The sequence below is a fragment of the Mesoplodon mirus genome (genome assembly GCF_964341445.2).
Source record: "Mesoplodon mirus genome assembly, chromosome: 2".
NCBI classification, from domain to species: domain Eukaryota; kingdom Metazoa; phylum Chordata; class Mammalia; order Artiodactyla; family Ziphiidae; genus Mesoplodon; species Mesoplodon mirus.
The window spans coordinates 205,685,472-205,710,832 of NC_138977.1; the positions used below are offsets into that span (position 1 = coordinate 205,685,472).

At 45.9% G+C, this 25,361-nt stretch overlaps 1 protein-coding gene across 1 annotated transcript; it reads left to right on the plus strand.

Moving 5' to 3' along the window:
- Positions 1-686: 686 nt before the first annotated feature.
- On the plus strand, positions 687-17,164 carry LOC309793650 (glutathione S-transferase omega-2-like; the record flags this gene model as incomplete). Its single annotated transcript, XM_082604302.1, has 5 exons — positions 687-794; positions 2,446-2,668; positions 3,618-3,719; positions 15,445-15,551; positions 17,005-17,164. The coding sequence occupies exons 1-5, from the start codon at positions 736-738 to the stop codon at positions 17,162-17,164; spliced, it is 651 nt and encodes a 216-aa protein (XP_082460428.1). The 5' UTR covers positions 687-735.
- Between the last annotated feature and the right edge of the window lie 8,197 nt (positions 17,165-25,361).

Sequence of the window (25,361 nt, forward strand, 5' to 3'; positions counted from 1 at the left end):
ATAAGTGGAGTTTAAATGTCCATTCTTCACGGATTCTTGATGCAGAGAAGAGACCGCACAGGATGTGAGTTCAAAGCAAGGGGTACTCTTCAGGTGTTTTTCGTTTGTTTTTTGTTGTTTTGTTTTTTTGCTTTTTGTTCTTACCCCACTCCTACTACGGCTTCTGAATCTGGGACTATGTCTCTGCAGGTTGAATAATCCTAGCTGCCATCCTGGATCACTCCCCCTGTACCTCGCCACTGCCCTGTTGCTGCGAAGCTGAATTTCGGGCAAGAGGGGAGATCCGGAGGAGCGCTGCTGTCCTTGGAGCCTGCAGTGGCGGCAGCAAGCCACATGGCCACGACTGTGAGTGTGGGTCGCTAAGCAGACGCCAGGAGAGCGTGAGGGACGACGATGCGACCAGGACCTTGGGGGAAGGTGAGTCCTCTTGACAGCTGTCCGCGGGCTGGGGGCGCCCCGTGGCTGGATGTTGGCTCTGGTGAGGCGGCTGCCAGCCTTGGCCTCCAGACCAGCGTGGCGAGCAGGGACAGGGTTCCTCCGCGCAAAAGCCACGTGCAAAATAAAGGCGTCTTCTCTGGGACACGGGAGGCGGAGCACCCGCGACCCTCTTGGGGTCCTGGGGAGGCGAGTGAGCCCCTCTCCCCTCTGGGCTAATCCGCCTCCCTGTATCCCCCTCTGCCCGCAGGGAGCGCCCCCCCAGGGCCTGTCCCAGAGGGCCTGATCCGCCTCTACAGCATGAGGTTCTGCCCCCACGCGCACAGGACGCGCCTGGTCCTCCGGGCCAGAGGCATCAGGTGAGAAGCAGGGGGGCCCCCATAGGCGCGTGGGAACGTCTAATATCTGGGGAGCCCTGCTCAGATTTCAGAGGCTCTCTGTGCCTTTCTTCTGAGGCAGTCAATAAACGGTTAGCAAAGGACAGGTTCTTGAGAGTGCCGTCCTGAAATGCAGAGACAGGCCTGTGCAGGAGACTTTTAGGACAGCTCAGAGTAAACTGAATGATGGCTGGGTGAGCTGGTTCCTCCCCTAGAGCTTGTGAAGAAAGGCACCACGGAGGCTACCGGGGCCTTCTCTGACTGCTCCGTCCAGTGTAAACCCCACCCCACCCCAGGCGTCTTCAGGTCAACTCTGTTCTCTTCATTGCGCTTGCAATGTTTTCTTATTTGTTTATCTGTCTTTCCTTTACATCTCCCAGCCCCTCCCCCAACACACATAGAAACACACACTGACACACACACAAATGTAAGTTCTTGAAGGTAGGGACTTGTCTCTCTTATTCATGGGCCAGAAGAGAGCCTGACACATAGTAGGTGCTTAAAACTATTTTTTGAATGAATGAACAAATAGTTCTAAACAGTGAACTAGAAGGAACTGCTATCAAAGAGGTGTCTTGAAGTTTCCCACACACCTGATAAATAGGTACACACCCGTCCAGAAGGAATTTTGCAAGACGAGCTCCTGCAAAGGACATCTGGATTTGGAAGGCAGAGCAACTTTGCTGGAATGTGGACGGCTGGATGGACCAGCTCAAAGCCAAGGTGTTGAGAAGTGTTACTCCAGCCTCTTGACTCTGGCCTTGGAGAATCGGTAGTTGGGGAGTTTCGGATTCATGTTAAAGAGATGCAGAGACTAATACAGAGACGTTTTAAAGAAAATTATGTAATTCTGCTGTGTGGAGTTTCTATGGCTTATATTTCCAGGTTCTTCCCTCTTGCTCAATTCTACTTGGCCTTAAGGTTATTTTTTTTTTTAAGAAAAATAACAATTGATGTTTTACCCCTAGTGATGAAGTGGCAGCTTAGGAACTGATGTAAATACTTCTTTGGGGCAGGGTTTCTCACCCTTGGCACTGTTGCCATTCGGAGCTGGATAGTTCTTTGCTCTGTGTGTTTGGTGAGGGAGGAGCTGTCCCGTGCACTGCTGGATGTCTAACGGCATCCCTGGCCTCTACCCGTTAGATGGCAGTAGAATCCCCCTCCCTCCAGCTGTGGCAAATGAAAAATGTCTCCGGATATCAGATCTGTACTTTCGAACTTTAAAATGTCCTGAAATCTGTGGTGCCATGGTTAAGCTTGTGAGCTCTGGGTCAGACCGCCTGGCCTCCCATCCCGGCTCTGCCACTTCTTAGTGGGTGATATTGGGCAGGAGATTCAACCACAGGGAGGCTTGTTTCTCACAGGGGCTGTGTTAAGTGTTTTCTTTGCCTCCCCTCCGTTGCTGCTCATCATGAGGAGTTAATGAGATAAGGCATCGAAAACATCAAGCACATCTTACTGCAGGAATGAAGACGATGTTGTTATGTATTTTTCTTTGTACAAACCTAAATTAAAAAAAAAACTTATGGCAGATTTTAATTCTATGGGTTGATTGCTTCTGCTTTCAAGATGAGTGTCTGCCTGCCTAAGCCTTTCAGTTTTGTTCTGTCCTGTTTTCCCTTTGCTTTGTAAGACATGAAGTCATCAACATTAACCTGAGAAACAAGCCTGAATGGTTCTTTACAAAGCACCCTTTTGGCCAAATTCCTGTCCTGGAGAACAGCAAATGTCAACTGATCTATGACTCTGCCATTGCTTGTGAGTACCTGGATGACGCTTACCCTGGAAGGAAGCTGTATCCATGTGACCCTTATGAGCGAGCTCGCCAAAAGATGTTATTGGAGCTATTCTACAAGGTATATCCAATTTTTTTTAAAAGCCACTTACACTCTGTTTTACTTTGTATGTCTTTCCCAAACTCCAATCCATTTTAAAAGTCAAATCGTTGGTGAAATTGATATGTTTTAATACATATGTGTGCCTTAGGAGGATAACTGGTGTGGAATTATAGTAAAGCTGGGACCTCTGATATTAAAGGTTAAAGGCTTAGCCGATAGGTACTTTTCCATTTGAACTAGCAGTCTCAAGAGTTACGGCTATGGCATAGTTATGACTGTGTAACTTGAGACAGGAGGATTGAAAGAATTGAAAACTGGTGATACTTTAAAGGAAACATTTCCAAGGTCCCAGGTAAAAAAAAAAAAAAAATTGGGGTGTGAAAAAGGTAATGCACAGAAGGAGATTGGCCTTTATGGGGAACAGGAGTGCCAACCATCCAGGAAATGTGTAGAAGAGAGAAAAGGGGGCACCTGTTGATAGTGGGAGAGAATATGATGGAGAAATTTTAAGACAGTTCTCTTTGAAAAGAAACAAAAATAACTCAGTGATATTAATAGCTGATGTCTGTTGAGCACTTGTGATGTGCCAAGCACTGTTCTAACTACCTTATAAAGGTTAACTCGTTTAAGCCTCACCACTGCCTTTTAAAGTGGGTATTATTATTGCTCCATTCCTCAGATGAGAACACTGAGGCTTAGAGAGGGTAAGTGCCCTACCCAAGATTGTACAGCATGGAAATAGCTGACCAAGTAAGGAGCACCGGAGAGCCCCCTCTAAAACACCTTGTTTACCAGGGTGCTGTGACAAGTGGATTCCTGAAACCACAGAGGTGGCCCTCAGAGGGAGCTGGGGAGCCTGAATGTGGGTGTTGGCCTGTTCAGCTGGAGTGACAAAGCTCTGGCTGCATTTTTAGGCAGAGCAGGAGCCCTCAGACTTCTCCACTAAGAACCTGTGTCCTCTGATCAGGTCCCACATTTGACCAAGATGTGTCTGATAGCATCGAGATGTGGGAGAGAACGCGTTGATCTGAAGGTAGCCCTGCGTCAGGAGTTCTGCAACCTGGAAGAGGTACAAAATGGGCCCCCCTCCTGGCCAGATGCAGTGGAAGAAGTGATGCAGGTCCCCACCCTGGTCACCCTGGCACCCTCCACTTTCACAGATTTATTCTTTTCCTGCCAGACTTTGATAAGTTCAGTTACTAGGCATCTGATTTTAACTTGTGGGTACTTGCCCTCTGCTAACCTGCTCTGGAACTTTCCTTGAAAATCTGGCAAGGAGTAAGGGAGGGCATGTGATGAATTTCTTCCTTTGCCAGAATCACCACATTCCTTAAGTATCTATGCATGGATCCTCTAGCTTCTGCCACTGAGTCCAAGGTCTATGTTGGTTAGAGATTGTGTTCGGCTGCTAGTAAAAGGGACCTAACCACTGTAAATTTGTCCTTGAAGGATTTATTCTTACACACACACACACACACACACACAGAGAGAGAGAGAGAGAGAGAGAGAGGTAAGGTAGTACAGGGCTGTTTTGATGCCTTCTTCATGAAGTTACCAGGGACTGAGGCTTTTTCTCTCTTCCTGTTCTGTTATTTTTGGTGCAAGGCTTATATCCTCAAAATAACAAGATAGCTGCTAGAACTGCAGCCATCACATCCAAGTTCCAGGTCACAGAAAGGACAACAGAAAGGAAAAAATGGCAAAAGGCCATACTACTATAAAGGCTTTCCTAAAAGTCCTACCCCATGACTACTTAAATCTGATTGGCCAGAACCTAGTTGTAGAGTCATAAGTATCTGCAGGGGAGGCTGGGAAATTTAGTCTTTTAGCTGGGAACACCCTGCATAAAATCAGAGTTCTATAATCAAGAAAGAAGGGGAGGGCTTTCCTGGTGGAGCAGTGGTTGAGAGTCCACCTGCCGATGCAGGGGACACGGGTTCGTGCCCCAGTCCAGGAAGATCCCACATGCCGTGGAGCGGCTAGGCCTGTGAGCCATGGCCGCTGAGCCTATGCGTCCAGAGCCTGTGCTCCGCAACGGGAGAGGCCACAACAGTGAGAGGCCCACCTACCGCAAAAAAAAAAAAAAAAGAAAGAAAGAAGGGGAAAGTGTCTATGGGTAAGCAAGGAGCAATGACTGTTATCAGATCCTCCATTAATCTGGCAGTAATGGGGAATTTCCTGGTGGTCCAGTGGTCCAGTGGTTAGGACTCTGCACTCTCACTGCTAGGGCCTGGGTTCAATCCCTGGTTGGGGAACTAAGATCCCACCAGCCCTGTGGTGAGGCAAAAAAAAAAAATCCAGCAGTAATAGGGCTACTTACCCTGTACATCTAGAATAACCTGGAAGGCTGTTCTTTGACTTCCTTTATCTTTGTTCCAGAAACTGATAAATTCCCCCTGTGGGTGGGTTGTAGTTCTTTTGGCAGCCAGAGAATGCTATTTTTATCCCCTTAAGGGAAGGCTGATAACTAATATGCTTCCATTTGACCTTTGTTAAGTGGAAGCAGTTCAGTTTATTTACAATTCCAGCTGCCTATCTTAGATTTATACAGTTGCAGTATTTCTGGATGATGAATAGTCATGCGTAAGAAATGTCAGCCTTTGGTCCTGAGAACACAGACTGTGGTCCTGACTCCAAGGAGGCAACTAGGATGAGGTAGACTTTTAGATCCTAGACTTGGCTTTACTAGATGACAGAACCTTTGGCAAGGTTCTGGACCTCTCTGTGCCTTGGTTTCCACATTTATAGAATGAGGGAGTGTTTTAAAACAGAGAGTTTCTGGGTTCTACAGAGGGACCACTGAGTAGGGGAGGTCTGGTGGGTGGTTCCAAATCCTGCTTCAGCCAGACCAGCCCCGCTCTTATCACCGGATTTAACAAGACATCCAATAAACTGGAATTTGGAGAGGGAGGGGGACCTGTGCTTTCAAAAAGAAGTTTGAAAGCTCTTGGCCCACAGAGAATGTTTAAGGTCTTTATTTCAAAGATTAGCTGAACTGATTTTATCATGTCTGGTTACCTTTTTACAGTTAATTCCTGGGCCAGGGAAAGGAGCTGGGAAACAAAACCCTTTAAATTCAGAGATAATTAAAAACACGTTTCAAACTGTGTTCCTCCTACTCTGTGTTTGGATGATGGATGAACTTTGAAAATTACAGATTGCTAAAGAAACGTCTAATATTACGATGGAGACACAGTTCTTCAGCTGGGTTCTTCCAGGGGAAGTGAATCTGCATTTTTGTGCCAGGCATGATGCCACAGGTGCTTTGCATACATCCTCTCATTTAATCTTGCCAACAACCCTGTCAGATCTAATAAATAGCATCAGTGAAAGCTACCTAAACCAGGGCTAGTTTAAGGACCACTGAGTATTCAGCATTGTTCTACCAGATTTGAATGTAGCTTTTGTCCCCTAAAATGTTAGCAGGAATTATAACTACAACAAAGGCAATATCAGAATCTGAAACATGCCCACTGAGCTTGAATTATTTGATTCATTCCTCTCAATACCGGTGTACTGACTCTAGGAGATTCTAGTGAAATTGAAACTTGTCCGAATAATTCTAATAGAGATGGTCCCTCTCTATTAATAGAGATGACGTGTACAATTTTTTTTCACAAGGTTTTGTACAATCAGGATTTTCTGTGAGTTGAAAATATCTTAAATATCCTCGGGCTTTCTGAGTGATAAACAGCTTAAGAGACCAATGTATAATTTTCTGCCGCGTTATCCTCAAGCAAACGGCTCAGTTTAACTTTTGCAGCCTTACACTCTGACATTTTCTTCTTTTGAAATAAATGCCCTGTCTGACTTTTAAATTTTTCTTAAAAAAAAAGTTTCATCGAAATTAAAGGCTTATTGTGCTTGTTATATAACCATATTTTTCTATGTTATTTTTACAATTCTTTGAGATACATTACTGCTGTTTTTCTCTCTAACCAGCAGGCTCCCCACTTGCTTTCCTGTTCTGAACATTTTCCTGAGTTTTAAAAACTGCTGGGCTGCCCTTCTCTAACCACACGTTCTGTCTTCAAACCTATTGGCTAGTCTTTACTGAATCATTCATCTCAGCAGCGTAATTTTTTTAAGCTTTAGATTTTTAATCTTTATTACTGACTTTCATTTCAAAATAGCACCTGATCCCACCTTTCTTTTATCTTTGTGGATTGGAATGTTGGCAGAACCTTTCAGCTGTTCTTTTTTCGGGTGGCAGTGCCTTCATTCTAAATATTTTCATTATGGAAGTAGTCCAATCAAGTCCAAGTGCAGTGAAGGACAGGATTCAGCCAGATTACAGTCACTCCCCATTTCTTCCAAACCCTCCCAGTTATAGGCAACTACTAATTTACTTTCTTTCTCTATGGATTTACCTGTTTTGGACATTTCATATACGGAATCATTTAACGTTAGCCTTCCATGTGCTTCTTTTACTTAGTGTAATGTTTTCAAGTTTCATCCTTCATTCCTTTTTATGGCTTAGTAGTATTTCATTGTATGGATACACCAATCTTGTTTATCCACGCATCAGTTGATGGATACTTGGGTTGTTTCCACTTTTTGGCTCTTATGAATAGTGTTGCTGTGAGCATTCATTTATGAGATTTTGGCTCGGACATGTGTTGTCAGTTCTCTTGGATTTGTTAGCTAATTCAGCATGTCCACCTACGTGCCATTTTTTGGTTGTAATCACCATTCCTCCACACTGGGGAACTGGTTATCTTCTAGTCACCGTGGCTACTTGAGCAGTTTTAGTGCTGCTAGTTTGGTAACTTAATTCATTGTCCAATTCTGACAGCTGCTTTCTAGGTAAACTAATATTTGCTGTATTTCTTTTAATAAACTTCCTCTATACCTTCTCCCACCATGTAAACAATAGAATAATAGTTCTTCTTGTTATTTAAAATTTAATTTTACTCATCTTTGATTATAAAGTAATACTTGTTCATTAGAGAAAGTTTGGAAAATACAGAAAAATATAGAAACTAAGAAAAGAAATTCATAATCCCACTACCCAGAAACAACCACTGTTATTATTTTTTCTCTCCTTTTCTTATGTATATTATTATGTAGTTGAAATTGTACTGTATATAGAACTTGGTTACCATTATGACCTAAGGATTTTCCCCATATTTTAATAAACTCTAGAAATGCTTATTTATGGGTATAAGGGTGTTTATTAGAGCAGCCTTATTTGTTATGGTGAAAAATTATAAACCTTAATGTACATTAGATAGGGAATGGTTAAATGAAGGCTTCGAAGCCTGGTGGTGCAGCGGTTAAGAATCCGCCTGCCAATGCAGGGGCCACGGGTTCCAGCCCTGGTCCGGGAAGATACAACAAGCCGCGGAGCAACTAAGCCTGTGCACCACAACTACTGAGCCTGTGCTCCAGAGCCCACAAGCCACAGCTACTGAAGCCTACGCGCCTAGAGCCCGTGCTCTGCAGCAAGAGAAGCCACCACAATGAGCAGCCCGCGCACAGCAACAAAGACCTAGCGCAGCCAAAAATAAAATAAATAGAATTTTAAAAATTTATATAAAAAAAGAATGAGGTAGATCCACGTGTACTGAGATGAAAAGATTGCCTAGAAATATTAAATGAATTACACAGTAATACAAGTGATATGATCCAATTTTGTAGAAGAAAACAAAACTTAACTATAAATGCATATATATATATACATGTAAATAAACGCCTGGAAAAATGTCTGGAGAGACACACATCAGACTCCTACTGGTGACTGCTACTGGGAAGGGGATTAGCACTGGGGTGGGAAAGAAAAGTGGTTAAGAGCAGGGATAGGGAGGGAGAGTCTTTACCTTTTATACTGCTTTCTGTGTTTGAATTTTTTTTAAATAATGAGAATGTATTTCTCTATTAGATGTGTAATTATTAAAGATGGAAAAAATCACTTTTCATTCTGCATAATTTGCCATATGTATAAGCCATAGTTATTTATCCAGCAACACTCATTCGAGTTATTTAGTTTGTTTCAGTTGCTTACCATTGTGAATGATGCTGCCAGGAACAGCAGCTTCTTTGCATAAAAATCCTTTTCTCTTATTTTAGAATATGTCCTTAGGCTGCACTTCCAGGAATAGAGTTACCGGATCAAGGGGTATGACCACTTTAGAGGCTGGAGCTGGATGTTACTAAATTGCTTCCTCCAAGATATGTGCTGTATACCCCCCACCCTCAGTGTACGGAAAATGCCCTTTGTATCATCCCCTTTTCACTGTTGGGAGATTTCATTTTAAAAGGTATTTGCCTGTTTTGAGAAACAGTAGTTTCTCATCGTTGATTTAATGTATATTTCTTTGATTGCTAGTGAGGTGGTAGATTTTCCCCCAAAGTATTCCATCTCTTGGTGTCTTATTTATGAAAGTGGTCTACTACCCATCTGTTTGTCAAGGTCTTACTGATTTTCCTTGTTGATTTGTTTTTTTTAGAGTTCCTTATATATAAAGGATATTGGCCTGTTTTTAAGGCACATTTTTTGGTTTTGTTTTAACTTTTTGTCTTTGTTTTGTACATATATAAATATAACATTATTGTTCTATAAGTCTTTCCTGTTGTGATTTCTTATACTTTTATACATAGGAAATCCTCTCCTCCTTCAGAGATTTGATATTCATTTATATTTTCATCCACCACCCATCACCTAAAAGATATTTGACTTGTCAAGACTTACCCGACTAGCTTTCCCCCCCTACTATCTTACAAATATATTTTGACAAAAGAATTAAGCCCATGAAAAGGATTCCAGGATAGAATTTTCAGGGTGGTCCTTTGATCCCCCCAAGTGTTGACAGGTTGCATTCCAGATCCTCACAGGGAGCTCCAGGTTGTAAGTGGTGGTCAGTAGGAGGGCCGTGTTCTGCACAGACCCTACTTCTCAGGCTTCTTTCTAGAGAAGTGGCTTTATTTGTTCTCTACCCTTGGTTTGTTTTAAAGGGAATCGGTTCATCTTCGTTAGCTCAGCCTCAGCTATAGTATGTCAGTGTAGCAGGGACCTGAAATGTGAAATCTTGAGAATCTCCCCCTTATCTTATATGAACTTAAAAGATTTCTGCCCTGGAGTTGAGTACTTTGCTTCTGCTTCTGGATAAGGGCCTGCATTGCTGATGTACCGGCAAGTGGCTTTGTGTATTTTATTGCGGGAGGGGGGTCTGCTTCATTTTTTTTTTTTTTTTGCGGTATGCGGGCCTCTCACTGTTGTGGCCTCTCCCGTTGCGGAGCACAGGCTCCGGATGCGCAGGCCCAGCGGCCATGGCTCACGGGCCCAGCCGCTCCGCGGCATATGGGATCCTCCCAGACCGGGGCACGAACCCGTATCCCCTGCATCGGCAGGCGGACTCTCAACCACTGCGCCACCAGGGAGGCCCCTGCTTCATTTTTTTAAAAAATAAATTGCTATTTGATTTTTTTAAATTTATTATTTATTTATTTACTTATTTATGGCTGCACTGGGTCTTTGTTGCTGCATGGGGGCTTTCTCTAGTTGCGGCAAGCGGGGGCTACTCTTCATTGCGGTGAGCGGGCTTCTCACTGCGGTGGCTTCTCTTGTTGCGGAGCACGGGCTCTAGGCACGTGGGCTTCAGTAGTTGTGGCCCGCGGGCTCAGTAGTTATGGTGCACGGGCTCAGTTGCTCCGCGGCATGTGGGGTCTTCCCAGACCAGGGCTCGAGCCCGTGTCCCCTGCGTTGGCAGGCAGATTCTTAACCACTGTGCCACCAGGGAAGTCCCGGGTCTGCTTCTTAAGAACTATTTCCATCAAGAAAAACCTCTTTCTTCCTCCTCCAACCAGGACAGCAGCACCCGCTGAGAGCCACCAGGCTGTCCTGGTTAGAAGTCCGGGATTTGTCGGCTGTGGTGTAAATGACCACGTGCAGGGCAGGTGGCTAAGTCAAGGCCTAAAGTGCAGTTATTGAAGCTGCACTTGAGAGTCCAAGATTGTAGACTGAAGAAGCTTTTTAGAATGCCTGGTTTGAGGAAGTCTGGGCTTTGCTTCTCTTTACAATCTTGCTCCTTAAAAAATTTTTGCAGATTTCCTTTTCCTCCTTGTTGAATCTCTTGGCGGGGAAGCCCCGGCCAGTGAGCCTCACCACGATGGTCAGGAGGGAGAGCCCCGCGCCCTTCTTCCTTCTACGTGCGCTCTAGCACGAACCTCCTTTCGTCCGCCTGGGGGAGCCCAAGAGGCCTTCGCAGTAGATGAGTGGCCCTTCCAGGCTTTTCAAGTTTGGGGTGAAAGTAGCGGTACTCAGGTCTCACCAAGCAGTCCCTCTCTCTTGATTGGCATGCTCACTCCTAATCCCCTGTCACATCTAAAAGCAAGACAATGATCTGTAGTCATTTTTCAGTGAACTGGAGAACAGAAAAGTTTTGTTTTTTTTTTTTACAGTACGCAGGCCTCTCACTGTTGTGGCCTCTCCCGTTGCGGAGCACAGGCTCCGGAGGTGCAGGCTCAGCGGCCATGGCTCACGGGCCCAGCCGCTCCGCGGCATGTGGGATCCTCCCGGACCGGGGCACGAACCCGTGTCCCCTGCATCGGCAGGCAGCCTCTCAACCACTGCGCCACCAGGGAAGCCCAAGAAAAGTTTTAAAAATAGAGTTTTCTACTATTCCAGAACATCAAATGGCTTCCCCTAAAATATCTCAATTCTTAATCTGAATTGAAGATGTGTTAACACTTCAAGGGCTTGAAGCTAGAGCCTCAGTTGCCTCCCCAGGCCATGCATGGCCTTGTGGGGATGTCTAGGGCCTTGGTGGAAAAGTGTCTTCTCTCAGCAGGCCATCTTGCCTTGCTTGATGATACCAAGGACAGTAGTTCTGAGAGTGAGGGAGTCCATCATGAGAAAAGCGATTCAACATTAAGAATGGCCAATATCATTATATGTGGCAGGTGGGTGACAGGAAAAACTCAAAACAGAGTTTTTAAAAATGACATTGGATATTAACATAAGCACCGCTGAGTGGGTCAAGGTATAGCCACAGCTTCCTGTTCTGTTTCTGATGACAGCACACTTAGGAACGACAAGACATTGGACATTAAGACTGTCGGTTTATTTTTACTTCTGATTATCTGAAAAGTTGTCAGAGCAGCTAATTGGCTGTAAGCAAGGGACTTAGTTTAAACTGAGATCACAGAAGAACTCTTTTGAGTCAAGTTGCCTGAAGACCTTCTTATCCATGGAATGAAACAGGAAGGAGAGCATTTTGAAAAGCTCTTTTGCCATGATTGTGTCACATCTCTTGGTTAGTTAGCTGCTCTGGCAGAGCCCCTGACAGAGAGTCTGAGCAAGAGGAAAATTGAGGGGGAAGTTCTCACAGGGACGCTCAGAGCTGAGCCAGTCCTTGGATGTAGAGGGAAAGAGGCTTTCAGAGTTTGCTGATTCTAAGCTTTTTGCTGCTACATACATTTTAAGAACAGGCAAAGAATTCACAAGAGACTTGGGGAAGCCTCTGTGATTAGAGTCATCATACATACCTATTTGAAGTTGAATGACACAGGGTTGATACCAGTCTGGGACTTAGGAGAATGGTGTTTTTGTCTCAGCTCTGGCACTAACCAGAGAGCCCTCTTACTTCCCTGGGTTGGAGTTTCCTCCTCTGTAAGCAAGAGTCTCTTGTGCTTCCACGCAGGAGACAAGAATCAGCTCACCAGCATGTTTTCCTCTCCACTTGAACTGCCAGGAAACTCAAGTCAAATCCAAAGCTTTATTTATTAAAGAACTCTGCAGGAGCCTTGACTTGATATCTTGAGACCGTTTTCCTTCCTTATTTTGACCTTCTGTTCTAACTTTTACTTCCCCTGATCTTAGCATGTTATTATTTTTCATATTTAATATTTTAGTGTACACGTTTTTGTACACTGCAACTCTAATCCTTTGTGTAATGAGCATGGTATAAATAAATGGAAAAATGGAAGGGGAGTCACACTAGAAGAATCCCAGTGGCCCTTCCAGTACTGAAGTTCTGTGATTCTAAGGGGACAAGTCATTTCACGTGTCCGGAAAGTCTCAGGTTTGCAGAGGAGGGAGCTCTCCTACTGAAGATCCTAAAGATGGTAATAAACCTCCAAGGAGGCCTGGCCACGTTGTGTTCCTGGGTTACTGCAATGTGTCTGTAGGGGAGCCAGCACTTTGTGCTGGTTTATAGGAAGACTGCTTTTCTCTTGGGATTTTTGACTTGCTCTGTATGAAATCTGGTGGAGAAATGCCTGTTTGAGGCAGGGCTCAAGAATCTACAGCTGTATCAAGAACTCCAAGGAATTTTGATGTCACACTTGGATTAAAGAAAGTCCGAGGGAACGTGTAAATGTATTTCAGGGGCGAGGGAGAGGCTGGCAGAAGATAATTGATGCCTCATTCATTTCATCCATATGCTTATCTTGACTTTTTATTGTACCAAGCACCTTGATAAGGCTTAAACTGCTTTATGAGTGTTTATATAAAAATTGATTGTATCTATAAGATCATATATATTCAAAGGCATACTCCTACTCCAAGTAAATGAAAAGCTTGAAAAATATATCATCATGGGTTCTAGTACATGTCCATATGTGGTCTGTTTTGACAAGGACTTTCTCAAGAGTACCTCTGCTCTGTAAAGCAGAAGAGTTATATAGAAGTTCCAGAGTCGATCAGTTTAGATTCAGTTCTCGTTTGTGCCATGAAAGGCCAATAAGAAGCTGGAGGTATACGTTTCAAAGCCAGTGATAAAAGTTAGGGCGATTACTATCTGTTCCTGAACATAAAGAAGGTTTGGGGCTTTCTGGAATCCATAAAAACTGAACAATTTGTTCCTTTCCCCTGTAAATCAGGACTTATTTACACATGACTGAAAATAGCATCTGTTTTGAGTTTTCATTGGCCAGATTCTTCCGCTTTAGTACCATCTTGTGAGTTTCTTCGAACAAAGTGATGCCACCTAACATTTTTTCAGACTTTCAGGACACTAGTCAGGGGGGTCTCCTCTGTGCCATACTGGGAGGTAATGAAGACATAGACTTTAGGGCACCAAGATTTGCTTTCTCCTCTGAGAAGGGTGGCAGGTGGAGGATCCCATTGATCTTTTCTGTTGGGGAAGGACTTGCTTTCTGTAGATGTAACCTCTGGGGGGTCTCTGTGCTTTCTGATCATGAGAGCTCATGTATATTCATGCATGATTCCGTCACTCCTCACCATAACCTCTGAGGAGGGCACTAACATTACCACCATTATACAGATGAGAAAAATGAGGCTTGGAGGAGGAGGTGGGTAAGTTGCCCTGGGTTCCATGTTGAATGAGAGGTAGAGCCCAAGGTAGGACCAGGTCTGCTGGTACCAGAGCTCATCCTTTTTTTTTTTTGTAAATTTATTTATTTATTTATTTTTGGCTGCATTGGGTCTTCGTTGCTATGCATGGGCTTTCTCTCGTTGCGGCGAGCCGGGGCTACTCTTCGTTGCGGTGCACGGGCTTCTCATTGTGGTGGCTTCTCTTGTTGCGGAGCACGGCTCTAGGCACGCGGGATTCAGTAGTTGTGGCATGTGGGCTCAGTAGTTGTGGCTCGCGGGCTTTAGAGCGCAGGCTCAGTAGTTGTGGCTCGCGGGCTTTAGAGCGCAGGCTCAGTAGTTGTGGAGCACGGGCTTAGTTGCTCTGTGGCATGTGGGATCTTCCTGGACCAGGGCTTGAACCTGTGTCCCCTGCATTGGCAGGCAGATTCTTAACCACTGCGCTACCAGGGACGTCCCCAGAAGTCATTCTTAACTTCAGCCCTAGACTACATCATAGAGGCAACAAGCTGTCCTAGAGTACGAAGAATCAAGCCTGAGACATAAGGACACAGGAATCTAGATCTGTGCCTACGGGGAAGTATTTAGTTGATTATGCTTTTCGTGGGTCAAAGAGAGTCTTTTGCTTGATTTAACTAGGTAACTGGCGTCATACTTTTCTCTGTGGGAAGACCTGGCCCAACAAAAACCTCTGCTAAGCACTGTTGCTTTTTAAATTCTCAAGTACCTTCTGCCCGCCCCCCCCCCCGCCCCCACACTGTCTTTGGCTATCTCTCTGTCAGGAGTTTATCTGTTTTCTTGATGATTCATCTATCCAGGTTGGTTTGTCCCATTTGGGAATGCGGAAATTGTATTTTAATGTAAAAAGTTGATAGTGTTGGGTGGCCAATATGTGTGAAGTTCAAAGAGCTCAAATAAACAAAGAAAATATGATAGAAAGAGAGTGTTGGGATTTGAGCGAGCCCATTAGATAGCCCTGCTCTTCCCTGCCTTAGTTTTGAATTGATTGAGAAACAAGGCAAAAGAGGAAGATGTGTGGAGACTGTGGTGTCCCCTTTTTTACAGATAAAGTGGACCCTGGAGAATGGGAGTCACAACTGCAACAAGTGGGGTTCCTAATGTGGCCCCTCCCTCCCAGCAACAGGCAGTGATGGTCAGGGGCAGGGCCCCCTCTCCAGGGGCTGAGCTCATCCCTGGGAAGCTTAGCACAGGGAGGAACCTGTTCTAGGCTGAGAAGGAGTGGCTGGGCTGGGCTGTCCTTCAGAATCCTCCAGTCAGATGAGCTGCACGAATGCCCCAGGGTTGAAAGGAGGGCAGGACTGAGCACGGCCAGGAGTACGACCCTAAAGGAGGTGGAAGAAAACTCAGGAAAAGGGAAGATGCATTCACCTAACAAAATGGCAGGAGAATCAAAGTCTTGGTTCTCCTTCTTTGGGAATTAATTTGATACTTGTACTTAGTGTCTATAAATACGTTAGCATATAGGTAAGTTAACTTGCTTTTGCTCTGTTTAAACTTTCAGATTCTTGGCTATCAGAACACCATCTTCTTCACTGGAGACTGTATATCCATGATTGATTACCTCTTTTGGCCTTGGTTTGAGCGGCTGGATGTATATGGAGTAGCCGAGTAAGACATTTAACTGTGTGGTTGTGGATTCCTAGGGTCGCCCTAGTGCCTGAGATGATCTGTGTGCCATTTGTCCTTCTCCGGACATGTGACACATGTGAATGTGAAACACAGTCGGGTTTTAAACTATGTGTTTCCTTGTTCAAAATGCATCTGTGCTCTTCTGCCACTAACTGTGGACCCAAACTTCACCCATATTTCTGCTGATAAAACTTTTTCTGTGTCCAGAAGCCTCCTGCCATGCTACAGAGCCTGCTGTCCTCAACACCCACCCAGCACAGGCCGGTGGTGAACTCAGAAGCAGGGGAAGGGTCTCAGTCACAGGGTCTTGGCGCCTTGTCTGCAGCTTCCACGGTGGCCCTCCACCTGGTCCTGCTGTGTCACCCAGCGGATCCCACACACCTTACTCCTCACACCTTAGTTCCCCAAGGAATCTTTCCCCAGATAGGCATACCCTTCAAAAAATAAATGATTTTTAAAGTAATATATGCTTGATGTTATACAAACAAACCAAATGGCCAGCCATACGGCATGGGAGTGTAGGGATGTTGAAAGTAGAAGAAATTGCCTGGTAGACTCAGGGAGGCTTCATAGGAGCCCTGGGCAGAACATGTGCTTTGTTTCCACGATGCTCACAGGAGAGGTTGAACTTGTGCTGGCTCTGCTCTCACGCCAGCCGGTTGCATGGTGGGTGCCGGCCACTCTGGTGTTTGGGAATCCGGTCCTGCCGAGGTAGAACTGCATCTCCTTCATATTGCACACACTTGAGTCTACTCAGGAGGCATCTCCTGTGCGTCCCACTTAGGGAAGTTCAGATATAACAAACTTGGATATTTTAAACTATGTCACACCATAAACTTTACAAAAACCTGTCTCTTCTGGGAACAGAGTGTTGAACCACATATTAGGAACCCTCACCTCTTCTTCTGGATTTTACACTAACAAGTTTATTGCCTGGGCAAGTCACTTTACAGATCCTAGACCTAAACATCCTGATCGGTCTTTGAAAGGACCCAGTCAGCTCCATTATTTCAAGGTTTAATGATTGTTTTACTCATTGCTTTCCAAAAAAAGTGTTTTTGGAAACGACGTGTCTTTATTTTTTTCAAACCTCCTAAAGTAAAATCTGAGAATGACAGAAGGATGTGTCCTTCAGGAGGTTGTCTTTTTGTTGGCAAACAGTGAAGCACAGATACCTTATTTCCCCAGAGCACTCAATCCACAAGCATTTTAACTGAAGGGTTAAAAGCAACAACTTTTGCAATTCTAAAGCACACAGCCATTCCAAGAATTAGATTTTCCTCCAGTAAGTGATTGTGCTCAGTTGATAGTAAGGTAACTGAGATAACTTTATTGCCCCAGTAAATCCATTTCTTGTAGCTTGTAAGTCTAAAAAGTGATCCATGTCCCCTTTGCCCTTTAGCTGTGCTAACGATTCTCTCCTGTCCTGCAGCTGTGTGAACCACACCCCTGCACTCCAGCTCTGGATCACAGCCATGAAGCAGGACCCCACAGTACGTGCTCTTCTCATAGATAAGAACATCTTCCTTGGCTTCTTGGATCTCTATTTTCAGAACAACCCCGATGCCTTTGACTATGGGCTAAGTTGCTGAGCCTTGCAGTCCACCCATTCACCACCCAGAATTCCCAAGCATGTCGTGATTCTGCATCAGCACTTGTTTTGGTGCGGCAGTCAATCTCTGTTCACTGTTTTTGAGGTTCCCAATAAATATGGAGACAGAATCATTTCTGATAATCATTTGTATGGCTCCTCTAGCCCACAGCGTCCAGTGAGTCTCTAGAAATCTCCGTGCTAGATTGTCCAGGGACATTTTGAGAGCCTGTGTGCCTCCCAGTTCCATGGTTATCGACCCAGTTTGACCTCCAGGTTGTTGGTGCTGATGTTGAGGTTCAAGGCCGCCCCATCACTGATGCTTGTCACTACAGATGGCACCCTCCCCAACTTCCTGGTGAGAGAGTCGAGAGGGAAGAAAATGCTTCAAGTCCAAATACTCTCCATTTGGCAAATGAAAGCTGCAGTGCCTGTGGGTGTGCATGAGTTTCATTCTCCCTCAAAGTTTGGCTGTGGGCCCGGGAGACACCGAGGGTCCTGTGACTGAAAGAATTCCAAAGCAGGAAATGAAACACCCATTATCACCCTGGACTACCGACGTCAGAATATCACCGGTGCTGTCAGGGCTCAGGATGGCTCACAAAATGTTCTATAGCCAACATCCTGCCTTAAAAAAGGACACACATCCCAAACGCAGTCAGAGGTAAAGGTCATTCTGTTGGATTTGCGTCACAGACGCTTTCAATTCATCCCAACACATGCCTCTGGTTGCCTGTTGTGTACCAAGCCTGGGCTGTGTGGGTGATAAAGATGACAAAGATGACAAAGACACAGGAGCCCCTGATCTCTCCACTCATCTTGGTTGAGGTTTTAAACCTAGAGCTTTTAGAGCTGCTTGTCTTGCAGTGGGAATGCTTCTCTTTTTTAAAAAAAATATTTTTAATTGAAGTATAGTTGGTTTGCAGTGTTGTGTTCATTTCAGGTGTACAGCAAAGTGATTCAGTTCTACATGTATATATTCTTTTTCAGATTCTTTTCCATTATAGTGTATTACAAGATATTAAATAGACTTCTCTGTTCTATACAGTAGCTTCTTGTTGTTTATCAGTTTTATATAGAGTAGCGTGTATCTGTTAATCCCAAACTCCTCCTTTCCCCTTTGGTAACCATAAGTTTGTTTTCTACGTCTGTGAGTCCATTTATGTTTTGTTTTGTTTTTTAATTTTCCACTCCCCCTGCCTTGATTTGTGCCAAAATAAATTATGTTTTGGTTTTAAGATCAAAATCCAATTATTCCTTGATAATATGTAGGAAAACAATTGGCTTTGTACATTAACCTTGTATCCTGCAACCTTGCTATAGGTGTTTATTAGTTTCAGGAGCTCTTTTTATTTTCTTGAAGTATAGTTGATGTACAGTATTGTGGTAGTTTCAAGTGTAGAGCAAAGTGATTCTGTTTTATAAATATACATATATATTCTTTTTCCGATTCTTCTCCTTTATAGGTTATTATAAGATATTGAATACAGTTCCCTGTGCTGTATGGTAGGTCCTTGTTGTTGATCTCTTTTATATAGAGTAGTGTCTGCTAATCCCAAACTCCTAATTTATCCCTCCTCCCCACTTTCCCCTTTGGTAACCATAAGTTTGTTTTCTATGTCTGTGAGTCTGTTTCTGTTTTGTAATTAAGTTCATTTGTACCATATTTTTAGATTCTACATATAAGTGATATCATATCTTTGTCTGACTTCACTTAGTATGATAATCTGTAGGTCCATCCATGTTGCTGCAAATGGCAATATTTCATTCTTTTTTATGGCTGAGTAATATTCGTGTGTGTGTGTGTGTGTGTGTGTGTGTATGGATATATATCTTCTTTATCCATTCCTCTGTTGATGGACACTTAGGTTGCTTCCATGTCTTGGCTATTATAAATAGTGCTGCTCTGAACATTGGGGTGCATGTATCTTTTCAAATTAGAGTTTTTGTTTTTCCAAGATAAATGCTCAGGAGTGGGATTGACTGCATCACACGGTGACTCTTTTTTTAAAAATTTATTTATTTTTGGCTGTGTTGGGTCTTCATTGCTGTGTGCAGGCTTTCTCTATTTGCGGCGAGCGGGGGCTACTCTTCGTTGTGGTGCACGGGCTTCTCGTTGCGGTGGCTTCTCTTGTTGTGGAGCATGGGCTCTAGGCGCGCAGGCTTCAGTACTTGTGGCACATGGGCTTCAGTAGTTGTGGCTCATGGGCTCTAGAGTGCAGGCTCAATAGTTGTGGCGCATGGGCTTAGTTGCTCCGTGGCATGTGGGATCTTCCCGGACCAGGGCTCAAACCCGTGTCCCTGCATTGGCAGGCGGATTCTCAACCACTGTGCCACCAGGGAAGCCCCTATTTTTAGTTTTTTAAGGAACCTCCATTTGTTCTCCATAGTGGCTGCACCAGTTTACGGGAATGCTTCTCTTGGCTGGATATGGCACCTCGGCTGGCTCCGTCCAACAATGCCCACCACTGAAGACGATGAGGAGCCCCAAAGGATGGCCAGGTGTGCCAGCAGGTGGCGTAGGAGTGGGACAGCTCTGTACAATGCCATTTTATCTCAGGGTTTCAGGATCAGCCTGTGATCATTTGCTCTGTTCACACGGGATCTTTTCCCAGCCTCCAGCCATGCTGAGACCAGGCAGCGGCAGGAGTGATGTTTGGACATGTCAGTGCCCGTGGAAGAGCTGTCTGCTGCTCCTGCCTCTGACTCAGCCCAAACCAGCCCCTCTCTCCTCATGTCTCAGCCTGGCCTGGCCTGGCCATCTGCTGCCTCTGGGTGGATTTTGACTCATGTAAATACTTACCAGTGTGACTCCGTGCAAGTTGGACAGAGCAAGCCTGCTTGGGGAAGTAGAGGGTCTGCCAGAACAGGTGCCACTTGATGGGGCAGTCTCTGTACCATCTACTCAGGATGGGGCGCTCTGTTGCCATGGCACCCGAGCCAACACAAAATGAGGTCTGCAAGTCACATTTCCCTAGGATCCTTGCTTGGCTTCTGTGGCCTCTCCTGGGACTCAGGGATTGATCATCTTTGCAGGTGTAAATCCTGTGTGCTGGCCAGTGTTTGGCATGGCACTGAGACTGCTGTTGACTCAACAAATAAAGGCCTGTTTCTGGATGGCCAGAACCAAAGATGTTCTCTTCTGGGGCTCCACATGCTAATTCAGAAAGCTTGGAGAACCAGGAAATAAAGGATGGAGAAGAGTGTTCATAGAAAATTTGCAGGCTGGTGGCCCACAGCCCAATTTGGGATTTGAAAGCCTTTCAGCCAGGCGTGCTCTGTGCAGTTGGCAAGGGTCACCTGCACTGCCTTACACTACTTCCTTATCTTTCCTTTATGTCACCTGTCAGCCACAGAGGAATTTGAACTGTCAACCTCTGGATGAAACTAGAAGCATTTAGCCTGGAGAAAAGAGGCAATTAAATAAGGCTCCATGAGGAGCTTTCATAACAACTACTTCTTTTATGGGTGGGGGTTTAAAAAAATTACATCAGGGTTAAAAGAAAAACAGTGAAAGAGAAACAGGAGGTCTTCCATCATCCCATATCTCAGAGATAACCACTTTCAACAATTGGAGAATATCTTTTTTTTTTTTAAAGGTCCTGGATGGCCAAGTCTTTTTTTTTTAAATTAATTACTTAATTAATTAATTTTTGGCTGAGTTGGGTCTTCGTTGTTGTGTGCGGGCTTTCTCTAGTTGCGGCGAGTGGGGGCTACTCTTCGTTGCGGTGCATGAGTTTCTCATTGCAGTGGCTTCTGTTGTTGCAGAGCGTGGGCTCTAGGGCACACTTCAGTAGTTATGGCACATGGGGGCTCAGTAATTGTGGCGCATGGGCTTCAGTGGTTGTGGCTCAGGGGCTCTAGAGCACAGGCTCAGTAGTTGTGGCGCATGGGCTTAGTTGCTCCGTGGCATGTGGGATCTTCCTGGACCAGGGCTCGAACCCATGTCCCCTGAATTGGCAGGCGGATTCTCAACCACTGTGCCACCAGGGAAGCCCCTGGAGAATATCTTATAAAAGCATGTTCAACTATGGATTTAAGGTGAAATCTGTCCTCTAGTAGAAACAGAGAAAGACGGTTTAAACCACAGCATTGAAAGAGCGTCCTCGTCATAGATGATGATAACATCAGAACTGATGACTAGAGGCGGTCGTGTGGATTCCTTTCCTTGGTGGTTCTGGACTGGAGCGCATCTGGGCTGAGTCCAGTTACATCCTGGCACAGTGGGGGTGGGTTGGGATGGCCAGGACAGCTGGCAGTGGTTGTGCTGGGTGGTGGGGATGGTGAGTAAATGGTACTTGAGATTCCTTCTAGCTCTAAACTTCTCTGATCTCAGACAGCAGAGTGGCTGTGTTAGAGTGGATTAAACCTACCAACAAATGGTCAGGTCCAAGGTGGAGCATCTTCACTGCTGCAGGAACTGCCCTTGGGTACCTCCACATTGCTCCTCGGAACTTTGGTGGTGAGGGCTGTGGTGGGGTGTCTCTCCCGTAACTTCTTACCTCACATCCCACCTGGTCCACATTTCCTTTGTCAAAGTCAATGATCATCTTGATGGAGGGGAAACATTGCTGCTCTGCCTTAGGCTCCCCTGTGGTTTATGTCAGCCTGGTTCCATTTATTATCAAAAGTCTACACAAACAATCAGATATCCAGCCCGAGGGGCTTCTCACGGATTAGCCTCCAGCCCCTTCCCCGCCTTACACACACACACAGCACTAGGTCCACCCAGGAGCCCCATTTCCCATTCATCCACCCCTGTGAGTCCCTGGAAGCCTGGGCATTTGGTCTTTGCAAACATTTTGCTCACATATGGCTTGTGCCAGAGCTCTTGAGCCTCTGCAAATGCTGTTTCCTCCACTCTCTAATCTTCCTCAGAGCAGCCTCCTGGTGTTTTTCTTCAACCAGCTTTTCCTCTTGCAAAGTTCAGATAAGAATTTTTCTTTGGGCAAAGAGGTGGTATACCATAGAGGATAAGAAGAGGGCTGTGTGGTCAGGTGTACCAGGTTCAGATTCTAGCTCTGCCGCTCATTAAATTCCATGGGCAAGATGCTTAATCACTCTGAGCCTTAGTTTCTTATCTGGAACATGGAACGACTAAGGACCTGTTTCATAGGGTCGTTGAAAAGTAATGGGGTCATCCATATAAGGACTTAGCACCTTCCAGGGAAATGCTCAGTGAATAGCCAACAGCCCTATAACCATGGCAAGGCTTCTGAGGATGATTAGACATGAACTCTGCATTCATTCTCCCAGCACTTTGTGGAACAAGATGTCCTGCGTTGCACACAGCTTGATGCATGGTTTGGAGTTGTTTTCCGGTTGCTTCATGTGTGCAGGTTTAGACTCAAATGACCTGTGAACCCTTTGAAGCTGGGACTATTATTCCTTCCCCCGGCCCCATTCCGTGCATCCCAAGCCTAGTTTAATATTGTGAATCTTGGAATCTTGCCATGTTGCTGATGATGGTAAAATAAATACCCTCTCCTGTGTTATGGAGGAGTACTCAGAATTCAGCTTCTCTGCCCTCTCAGAGGATGTTATCATCTTATGAGGGTTAAAGTGTTAGGGATTTGAAATGCCCGCAGGCCTGCCCAGATACCAGGCAGCTTGGATGCTGCATGGAACACAAAAGCACCCGGGAACCGTGCTGCTCATGGGAAGGATGATTACACACATGCTCCTGAGAAGACCTGTAGGATACGCTGCCCTGTCATTTCCTCCCAAAGATCCACCACAACCAAGAATCCCCTTGCAGACAGCAAGCAGCATCCCCAGCCCACTTAGTAGCAGACAGCCTTCCTCAGAGGGTGTGGTTGAACAGCAACAGTCAGCTCCCTGGCGGAGAGCAAGCAGGAGGGAGCCGTTCGCAGGCCCGTCAGCCAAGGAGGAAAAAGCAACTGAGGCAGGCTCTGTGCTGCCCACGCAGGGGAGTCTGAGCGTGGCACCCCTCTCCTGGCAGCACAAGACTGGGGGCCTGGGAAGCAAGGATGTCTGTTAGCAGAGGTAGCCTTTGCTAAATCTGGGTTTCTACTTCCAAAGCTGTGGAATATTTGGATTATACTCAGAGGTTTAGAAAATCTCTCAAAGGTGTGTGTGTGTGTGTGTGTGTGTGTGTGTTTCTGGGCATTTCTGCCAAAGGAGGAAAGTACCAGAATGAATACTGAGGAACCCTATAAATGATCAGAGTGGGAGGTATTTTAAAAATTCCATCCTGAAATAAGTGGTACTTGGCCATTCATGTGCTAAACAGAAAGACTCCCTTTGGGGACTTTATCTGGGACACTGTCCTGACAATCTGCTGGCAGCAGGGGGTGGGGTACACACAGACTTACCAGGTGCAGGGGCAGTGGGGGCTGCTAAGCCTGGAAGCTGGGGTAAGAGTTAGCTGGGGCTCTGCTGAGGAAGCACTGGAGGAAGCTCTAATCTAAAACTGGCTTTGGGTGTGTGGAGGAGGGAACCCCCGGTAGAGTCAGAACAACAGAAAGCCTTCTGTTTACTGAGTGCTTGCCATATGTCAGGCAATACTTTACATATACTAGTGATACCTCCCAGCCTTTGAGGTAAGTGCTAATTACCCCCATTTTACAGATGGGTAAACTAAGGTTTAGAGATGCAGTAAAGTGCCCAGATGTCACATGGCGAGTCATAGGCAGAGCCGGGGCTTGAACGCAAGCAGTTGACTCCAGAGGCCCTCCTCGGCTCCCCCCTCACCGATACCGCTTTGCCTCCTGCCCTCCCCGGCCTTCCCCTTCTGCTTCCCTCTCTAGACTGGGAGCTCTCTCAAGGCAGGAGTAGTGTCTCACTTGAACTTTGTTTTCCTAGCAGCTGGCACAGTGCCTGTCATATAGCAGTGACAGTCACTCAGTGTTTTGTGAAGGGGCAAATACGTGACTCGATGAAATAAGGAGTATATGGATGACATAGAAACCTGGACCCCTTCCAGGGAGCTCATTATGAGGCACCCGTCACAGCAGTTTCCCCTGTGTGCTGTCCAGAAGAGGCACCTGGTCTCCCGGGATGCAGGGATGCCCTGCCTGGTACCCTCTCACTGGCTCTGTTGTTGCTATGGTAACTGCTGATAGAAGCGCTATAGCTGTTCTGCAAAGGGACCAGGAAAGCAGAGGGGGCAGAGGAGCTAAGGAAAGATACCCCTTCCTCTTCCCTCAAGCTGGGGCCAGTGCTGCAGACCCCCTTTGGTTAGGTGCACAGACAGTTCCTGAGCATGTGCCTGGCCCCAAGCTAGGTGTGGAGGTCCTGCAGGTCCCACACCGTGTGCTGAAGGAGACCCCAGGGCAGACAGACTCATGTGTGATGGAGTGGCAGAGGAGGTACTAGAGGGACAGCCTCACGATCAATGGGAGAACCACGAAGTAGGAGTTTGGCTGTAAGGGGCCCTCCGAAGAGCAAGGGTAGAGACCTCCCTGGTGGTCCAGTGGGTAAGACTCCACACTCCCAACGCAGAGGGCCCAGGTTCGATCCCTGATTAGGGAACTAGGTCCCACGTGCCACAACTAAGAAGTCCGCAGGCCACAACGAAGACCTGGTGCAGCCAAAATAAAATAAATAAGAATAATAGATAAATAAATAAATATTAAAACATGGGAGAAAAATGTTTTAAAAAGAGCAAGGGTAATTAACCGCTACCTTTTTTTAAAAAATTTAATTTATTTATTTTTGGCTGTGTTGGGTCTTTACTGCTGTGCGCAGGCTTTCTCTAGTTGAGGCAAGTGGGGGCTACTCTTCCTTGTGCGCCGGCTTTTCGTTGCGGTGGCTTCTCTTGTTGCGGAGCACAGGCTTCTAGGCACGCAGGCTTCAGTAGCTGTGGCATGTGGACTCAGTAGTTGTGGTGCGCGGGCTGTAGGACGCAGGCTCAGTAGTTGTGGTGCATGGGCTTAGTTGCTCCGCGGCATGTGGGATCTTCCCGGACCAGGGCTCGAACCCATGTCCCCTGCATTGGCAGGCAGATTCTTTTTTTTTTTTTTTTTTTTTTTTTTCTTTTTGCGGTATGCGGGCCTCTCACTGTTGTGGCCTCTCCCGTTGCGGAGCACAGGCTCCGGATGCGCAGGCCCAGCGGCCATGGCTCACGGGCCCAGCCGCTCCGCGGCATATGGGATCCTCCCAGACCGGGGCACGAACCCGTATCCCCTGCATCGGCAGGCGGACTCTCAACCACTGCGCCAGCCACCAGGGAGGCC